At 41.9% G+C, this 8,908-nt stretch overlaps 1 protein-coding gene across 3 annotated transcripts; it reads left to right on the forward strand.

Annotated features, from left to right (window-relative positions):
- The first annotated feature begins 1,676 nt into the window (after positions 1 to 1,676).
- On the forward strand, positions 1,677 to 8,862 carry LOC130162619 (protein kinase C and casein kinase II substrate protein 3-like). Of its 3 annotated transcripts, none has more exons than XM_056366388.1 (11): positions 1,677 to 1,876; positions 2,018 to 2,257; positions 3,465 to 3,541; positions 3,688 to 3,844; positions 4,092 to 4,327; positions 6,056 to 6,211; positions 6,575 to 6,750; positions 6,842 to 6,962; positions 7,112 to 7,179; positions 7,295 to 7,374; positions 8,226 to 8,862. In XM_056366388.1, the coding sequence occupies exons 3-11, from the start codon at positions 3,485 to 3,487 to the stop codon at positions 8,336 to 8,338; spliced, it is 1,164 nt and encodes a 387-aa protein (XP_056222363.1). In that variant the 5' UTR covers positions 1,677 to 1,876; positions 2,018 to 2,257; positions 3,465 to 3,484; the 3' UTR covers positions 8,339 to 8,862. The 3 variants fall into 3 exon arrangements, with proteins under 3 accessions (XP_056222363.1, XP_056222364.1, XP_056222365.1); XM_056366389.1 differs by having other exon boundaries at positions 2,080 to 2,257; XM_056366390.1 differs by lacking the exon at positions 2,018 to 2,257.
- Positions 8,863 to 8,908: the final 46 nt, after the last annotated feature.

Here is an 8,908-nt window from a genome sequence, read left to right on the forward strand (position 1 = left end):
CAAGCAGTGGCTGCATTCATGCAGCAAAACGAGAGACGCCTGCAAGGCATGGAGAACAATGAAAAACGACTTGGAAGGAGATGAATGGGAGATTGTTTGCTAGCATGGTGTCCAGTTTAAAGTTCGTGGCTGAAAACTGTAAATACTGTTATTTTGTTTAAGGTTGTGCCAGTGGTCCAGGTTTCCCCTTCTTTGTATTTCTCCAGTTGGGGTCTGCTCGTAGTTAGTGAAATTACAGATATTAGGGCTTGTTTTTCTCCTCTCACAGTATGACAGCGTGACAGAAACTTCCACAGAGAAAAACACTTCTCACCACACATGAAGCTTTAATTAGGTTTTCTCAAAATGTCTTTATTTAACAGTTACTTCATGTGATCTGACTCATACAATCTCCAGTCACCCTATGCTGTCATTACCTTTCATGCAGACTGTTTGTTTAGTAGAAACTACAGATGCGTGACAAATTAAAGGAGAAACCATCAGATGTCTTTGCCAGGTGTTGCGCTCCCACATGCCACCAAAACATCATCAGTGCCCCTTGGAATAGAATGCAAGTCTCTGGACCTCTACTGGAGGTATGAACACCATTCCTTCTAGAGGTACACTCTCCTTTAGCGTTTAAATGACAGTGGTGGAGAGTGCTGTATAAACACATTGCTCCAACATCTCCCACAGGTCTTCATTTAGGGTGAGATCTGCTGCATTTGCATTTGTCACGTCAGTTCAGGTGAACTGACAGTTTCATGTCACCTGGCATCTACTGGAAGAAATGTACAGTAAATCTCCTCCAGGACTTATTGTAACCCTCAAAAACATGTCACTGTGTTTTCATTTAGTTTAGTCTAACATTGTGAACAGGGATGTGTTAAATTACAACAAATTGTCAAGGATGAAGCACTGAAGTCAGTTACAGTATTTTCATTGTGGTGTTTCATAAAAAGACAATAGATGCAGGAGTCTTAGTGACATGGTAAATAAATATCACATAAATAACTTTAACCTTTTTTTCTGATTTGTGGTTGTCTCCCATCTTTTTAAGGCATGAAGACAACTTACTTGAGTTTCTGGCATCATAGAATCCAAAGGAACAAAGCTGATATTAAACCACAGCAGCTAAAAGTGAGAAACAATATCTTTTGTTGTGTGCAAGATGTCTTTGAGCTACTCGGGCTCGGGATAATGGATTTTTGAAGAGTCTTCCTTTTATACAGCATTCATCGTGAAAAGACTGAGAAATCTCAACCAGATGCAGACAGCAGTGAACAAACTGTAACTCTTGATGACACAGGTGTTCTCTTTTAACTCCTGGCAAATGTCCAGAAGAGCACACACCAGAATAAGTAAACAGTGTTGTGCGTGAACATGCTATATATTGTTCTCCCTTTGACGGGCTCTGTTTTCTAGGCCTGACCAGAGAGAGAATGTCAGGTCACAAAGAAGCACGGGGCTAATGTGGCAGTTCCCAGGGATACCCCCAAGCCCCCACCCTCTTCTGCTGTCACACGCACTCACTAATAAGCTCACATGACTGTGTGCCACACTGACACGAATCTGTGACCAGCAAACGGCCAAAATGAAGGTTCAGCATCTCATTAGCACCATATTGAGACAGAGGGAGGGGACGGGCAGGGAGAGGGAGAAGGAGGAGGGGGGGGATTCCTCCAGCTGTTTTTCTAATAGAGTGGAGAGAAAGTGAGAGGGTGATAGTCAAAGAAGGGCCGGAGACCTAAACAGCCTGATAGGAGGAAGACAGAGAGTTAAAGAAGCAAAGCATGGGGTTAAAGTAAGGGAGCAGAAGAGAAAGAGGAAGAGGAATTCATCCTGGAATGACTGTGAACTAGAATATCACAGCTGACGGGGGAGTAGAGCAAGAGAGGTAAGTTTCTTCCTCCTTCTTTGTTTGCCCTGAAGCCAATTAGCGGCGGAGTGATTACCATGCAAATGCTCTGATTTGTTTAATTTTTTTTTTCTCTTTCTCCTTGCTTGCATTGTCACGGTGTCTCACACCCACTCTCAGATCAACACTCTGTGTGTGTGTGTGTGTATGTGTGTGTGTGTGTTTGTGTGTGTAACTTTAAGTGCCAAGGGAAAACTGGGTCAGCAAGACAGGAGAGAGGGAGAGAAGCATGTGTTAGAGGAGGGGAGGCACACTGGGACAGGAGGAGACGGGCAGAAAAATGAAAAGAAATCCTCAGTAGCCCTTGAACTACAGTAACAAGTGGTCACTTGAGTAATCACTGGTGATTCAGAGAGAAATGTAAGTGCTGGTTGCTCACAGGCATGACTGCTCTGCTGCCGCTTTTTGCTTCTTTTTGGCTTGTGGATGGTGTTTTTTTGTTTTTTTTTTTTGTTTTTTGCATTAAAATACTTTGGTATGAATGTGTCTGTGTGATAAAATGAGAGTGAGCTGTGGAGTCCCGTCTCAAACATCTTCCATTTCTCTGCATGAGCAACAGCAGAATCAGGGTAAAGTTAAAAAGCGACTCTTAAGTGAAGCCTTCGGGGACTTTCTGCCATGTTTCCACTTGCGGGAGTTCATAGCGAGTGAGAAAAATGGTGATAAGACACGATAATATAAGTATGAAGACCATCTTGCTGAGTGAAAGAAGGTCTTAGATGAGCCTGACTCTCTGTCATGCTCAGTCTTGTGATGAGGTGTGGTTAGTCACTTTCATATTACTCAGCCTGCAATGTGTCAGCCCAGACAGAAATAGGCCCAAATGTGACAGCGTTGTTTGCTTGTTTGTGCATGCATCTCCCTGCTTTTGTTCAGTCTGCGTCTTGTCTCCAGTATATCTGCCACATGTACTTTGCTTTTACGTGCTGTGCAAAAGTGTCTGCTATGTGGACGGTTTATTCCTTTTAAAATCCTACGCTCCTGTTTGGTGGCCAGATTAGAAAAATCTATTGCACTCTTGTGGTCATGATCTCTGAATTGAATCAAGTCAGAGTGGGAGACAGTAGGCCTTGTATTAGTCAGAGCAAAGGGAAAGATGACCTTTCTACGCTGTTTATTTTGGGAAGGCAACAGGAAGAATGCCGGAGCAGCTGTTCTATTCCTGCTGGCAGATCCCACCCCTGTGAATTCCAGTCTGCCACTGCAACGACACTCCCCTTACTCACGCAGGGGGGTTGGATGTATCCAAGCCCTGTACAGTGTAAATAATACCTCATCAAGATCATCTAAGTTGTTATGGCAATAAGCTCAGCAACACACACACACACACACACACACACTGCAAATCTTCAGCCGCCAATTATTTCCTAACAGACATGCCTGCCATACAGGGGCAATACCTCTGTTTATGAGGAAGTCCGCCTGCTGTATCTGCACATTACACCGCGTAGACGTCCAACCTGTTGCACCTGCCTGCCAATAAAAACAGTCTTTCCATGCTTGTTATGCATCTTAACCAGCCTGGCAACTCTCTTGAATTACACAAGCTGCTATCTTTTGTTTTCAGAGACAGACACGTTCCCAATAATGGCGAGCCTCCCCAAAGAGCCACCCGAGGATGCAAAGAAACAGAGCTTCTGGATGGTGAGGATTATATCTATGATCAAATCTAACAAAACTACCACCCTAGGAATAGCTTGTTGATCCAAAACAATACTTGTGTGTTTGTGAATGGCTTGTTATTTTTACATTTCCTCACTATCGGTCTTCCTCTCTGCTTCTCTTCCCAGCCGGGCAATTATGTGCGTACAGTGCACCGAACTGAGCAGTCCTTCCAGGCCTGCAACGACATTGTGGCCTGTTTCATGGAGAGAGCAAAGGTAGAAAAACAGTACGCCCAGCAGCTCAGCCAGTGGAGCAGCAAGTGGAAGTCCATAGTGGATTCTCGTAAGTATGAGAAGCTGCATGATAGCCATACAGCCGTGGTGGCCTAAAAGCAGAGAGCATGCATTCCCAGGCTTTTTTGATCATGTCAGCTCTCCTCTCCGTGAATCATATTAAACAAGAGCATCTGTGTTTGTTTGAAAATTTCCAGTGAACGAATGAAGGTCATTGTTTCTTTATTGTTTCCATGACTCACTTCTGTGCCCTATGTTATTTCATTGCTCCGTCTGTCTTTTTCCTGCGTCCCCAGGGCCACTTTATGGCTCCCTCATGAGGGCGTGGCAGTGTTTCTTCACTTCCACCGAGCGTTTGTCCGAACTCCACTCCTCCATCTCCCAGTCTCTCATCACTGAGGAAGGGCACCGGGTGAAGACCTGGCAGAAGGAGACCTTTCCAAAGAAAATCTTTTGTGGGTTCAGGGAGAGCCACGACAACAGCACAAGTTTTTCACAAGCCCAGAAACCTTGGTCCAAAAAGCTGATAAAGGTCCAGAACACAAACATCATTTACTTTTATCTGTGACACAAAGGCTCTATTTTAACAGTCTAAAGCACATGGTCTAAAGCGCATGGCACAAATGCATTGAGGGCATGTCCATATCCACTTTAGCTATTTTAATGGCAAAAGAAACTCTCAACAATGCACCAGGTGCATGATTCAAAAGGGTTTTACTGACTTAATTAATCAGGGGAATGTTTTGGGGCGTAACATCAAACACATCTCCCATTCTCACTAGCCAGGTCTCCATTTTTTAGTTGACAAAACACAATTGTGAATGGTCTGTGTTTCCATTGAGTTTTGTTCTGTGACTGAGGCTGAGTTTTCTCCTCTCGCGATATCATTCCAATTAAATGTGACAATGGATTTCCAGCAGTCTGCCTCTCAGTTGGAACTGGCTCCCTGGGGCCTGATATGGCAGGCACCACAACTTAAAAGTGAAAAAAGTGTTTCCATTTCACTTTTGCAAAATATTGCTTTGTCAAATAGTCTGAAAAACCACCTCATGTGAGCGTATACATTTTTTTTGCGACATTTCAGAGATTTTTTGAAATTCACATGCTTCCAATACTTGTCGCATTTTCAAATTGTGCATTAAGCAGGTTAATTGGAAAAGCACCATCTGACTTATCCAAACATCTGAACATCTGCTTGTGCATAAGAGTGCAGGCAGAGTGAACAGTATGTGAACGTCATGCTCCCGCCTATGTAGGCGCAAATTACTCTCTTGGTAATGCACCCTTAAAATAATCATGAAACACTCCACCATTCACTTCAGACCAGGTTATTGTTGTTTAATCACGCAATCACTTTCCACTGCCTCAAAATAGCAATGCACCAACAATGTGCCTGACCGCACCTCATTTTAAGACCAACAAGCCCAACAAGGAGCAAGTGTATTTGTTATCCACTGCTTTGCACCACTTTGCATTGCCCAAAATCTTCACTTCACTGTCAGCTTCTTAGCTTTTTTCTGCAGCTTTCAACTGCATCTCCTGCTCTTTATTAGCAAGTAAAATTTGCCAGACTGCTATTTCAAAGTAATAAGAGTTATAGCTCAAAATTATGAGAAATAACGCTTTGCTTTCTTGCAAAGAGTTAAAAGAGAAAACTGATACTAATACCAAGTCTGTACAGCAGCAAGTGAAGCTACAGACAGCAGGAGATTAGTTTCCTGACAACAGGAAAACAGCTAGCCCATCTCTGTGTAAACATCATGGCAGCACCTCTTAAACTCAGTTAACATATTAATCTGTTCAAAAGTCTAAGTGTAAAAATGATGCATTGTGGCTTTGCAAGGAATTGTATGTGCAAAAACTATTTCCTAGAGTCAAGAAAGAGATTCCTTACAAAAGCTATGCTAACATGTTGACTGTAGCATCATTTTTCATTCATGAGAGTGGTAACAATGGTAACAATAGGTGTATTTGCCAAAATGTCATCCCTGAAGTTGTGCATATATTTTTCTTTATTTAATGTACATGTAACTTGAATAAATATAGTATGTGTTAGACACAAAACATACCAATGCTTCCTTTATGCTAAGCTAAGCCAACGGGCTGCTAGCTGAAGCTTCATATTTTACTGTACAGACATGAGAGTGGTTTCAATCTTCTCATCTAACTCTCGACAAGAAAGCACTAAGGCATATTTCCCAAAATTTCAGACTTTTATACTATTATATATTATTAACATGTGTACATGTATATTCAACAGCTGGAGAAGGCTCGAGTTGCATACCACAAGTCGTGCCAGAGGGAGCAAACAGCCCTTGACAAAGAGAAACAAGCAAATGAAAACTCTGAGATGAGTCCAGAGAAAAAGCAGAAGATTACAGAGGCCAGAGAGAAGACCACAGAGGAGAAAGAAAAGGTGAGGAGAGATGTTTACACACTGCACCAGCTCACTCCAAGACAGTCATGCATGTCGAATAAGGGATTAATTCACGACACAATTCAAATTCACAACTCCTGATTCACGACGTGACACACAGTTAAATATGTTGCATTCCGGGAAAGCTTTGCCAGCCTGCTGCAAGTATTCTCCTTGTATGGAGATTTGTTATTACTACTCTGCTCCGTGTTTATGGAGCCCAGCATGGCAACAGTGGAGAGCACCCGATGATTTATATATTTTAGACCCCCCCCGTCCATTAAAGAAACAGTAGATGTTCCTCCCAGTAGATGCCGTATGGCATCCTCGCATCATAAAACTGTTCTTCCGAGCTGCCTGCAGACTAGAGATCGCTATGAGAAAATACTGGAGGATGTGACGTCCTACACGCCTCGCTACATGGAGGAGATGGAGGCCATTTTTGAACAGTCGCAGGAGGAGGAGAGGAAAAGGATCAGCTTCCTGAAGCAGGCTTTCCTCTCCATCCACAGACACCTGGACATCACCAACAATGAGAGGTGAGCAGCCATCAGAGGACTGAGGTGTTTGCACAGATTGTATGTGGATGGATTGGTTCATGACAGACATAGCTCTGTGTCCCTGTGTCAGTGTGAAGGCTGTGTACAGTGAACTCCATCAAACTCTGATGGCCATCAATGATCAGGATGATCTCAAATGGTGGAAGAACCACCACGGTCCTGGCATGCCCACCGACTGGCCAAAGGTTGAGGTATGTTACAGAGTTTTACTCCGAAACTGTTTGTGTGTGTGTGTGTGTGTGTGTGTGTAGACTTGCACACTCTGCATTTATCACAGCTGTATTGGTAGTGTTGACAAAGTGATGATTAAGTTAAAACCCAAACTTTTCTGTTCTTTCAGGAATGGGTTCCACCAGTAAAAAAGCTAAATCGAAAGAAAAGAGACCAGAAAAGAAAAGAGAGCCGACCGTAAGTATCCAACAAAGTGCTTTTCACATATGGTTATCGCTTTCTTTTAAAACCAAGAGATGACCACAGATTTATGTTTTTTCACCACTGAAATGTCTGTGTCTTCTCCTGTTAGTGTGATGATTGGGGGTGTGAAGGTGCGAGCTCTGTACGACTATGTGGGAGAGGAGGGTGACGAGCTGTCCTTTAAAGCAGGTGACACATGACGTGTGGTTTTCACAACACTCAAATACATTGTGTTAGACAGCCATTTTACTCTCAGTGTTAAAGCTGCATTTGGGATATTTTTTTTATACAAAATTACAACCCTTGTATGAATATATGAAAAAAAAGGCAGGTAAATATACTGCAAGTGAGCCGTGTGGAGTTTACTGATTGTATGATTTCTGGGATGTGAGATGACATGAAGTGTCCTAGTGGAGCTATAAAGGATGAAACCAATTGTTCAGGGGATGCTTTATAAATAAATAGATTTTTTACTTAAACAGTTGACATTTTTATCTTACAGTCTGTATATTAATCACATAAAGCAGAACTACTAACTTCAGCATGAGTCAGACACAGATGGCACAAACCTACAGCACTAAACATAAGCGATGTGGTTATGATATCATTTGAATCCTGCAAAGAAAAAAGCTATTATCCTGTTGCCTTAGGAGAGATATTTTGCAAACTGAAGTGCATTTATCTCTTTCATTGTGCGTGATAAAGAGTTAAAATCCAAAGAGAGTTGGGTTTACCTCTCACTGCCATTGTAAAACCCACATTTGGACAATTAGATGATGCTGAGTATCTAGATCCGAACTCATGCTGTGCAAAAATGACAAAATTGAAAGACTGCACAAATTCAAAGGTTTTTTTTAGACCCACCATCTAGTGGCCTTAAGAGGAAGTACATCTTAAGGCACTCTTTCATTAATAATAACAGGCTTGGATCTGCACAGTTATACTATCTACTCAACTCACAGAGGTTATCTCTGTAAATTAGAAATAACTATTGATTATTGAAACATGATTGTTTTAAATTTTATTCCTTTTGATCTCAGGTGAAATGTTCCTGAAGGTGGAAGAGGAGGATGACCAGGGCTGGTGTCGAGGAGTACTGAGCGGAGGGAAGGAGGGCTTCTACCCGGCCAATTATGTTGAAGTTGCCGAGTGACATCACGCTGTCCAATATTTTATGTTGGGAACTTATCTCTCACGAAGAGTTCTTCTAAAATTAACAATTATTATCATTTAACATCTAAGATGTTTCTGATTCTGAGTTAATGTCAGATATAATCTGTTCCCAGCTATTTTGAAATGTAAAGCTTTATGGCCTTAATATTCTAACCTACTTGGTTTGAGTATGAATTAACTTATCACACTAGAATGTACTGTTTGTGGAAGAGTTATATGTGTATATGTGTGAGTGTGTATGTGTGTTTGCATGCATGTGTGCACGATCAGATGAAACAAACGAAAACAAGAGAGAATATTTATTTACCGCCATCTTGTCTGAGTCATTAGGTTACTGTAATAAAAATAGCCGATAATGAAAGGTTTACTCAGCCACAAGTTTACCATGATGTGTGCACACAAGGTTAATGTTTACTTGATGCGTATTATGCAGAGGCACACAGAAGTTACTTTGACTGAGGGGAATGGATTTTCACAATAAAAGTATATTTGTTTTGCTTCTAATCCATCTTGTTGACACTATTGTTTTTACCATGCTAGTCGTGTGGGT

This window comes from Seriola aureovittata, chromosome 21, assembly GCF_021018895.1.
Source record: "Seriola aureovittata isolate HTS-2021-v1 ecotype China chromosome 21, ASM2101889v1, whole genome shotgun sequence".
NCBI classification, from domain to species: domain Eukaryota; kingdom Metazoa; phylum Chordata; class Actinopteri; order Carangiformes; family Carangidae; genus Seriola; species Seriola aureovittata.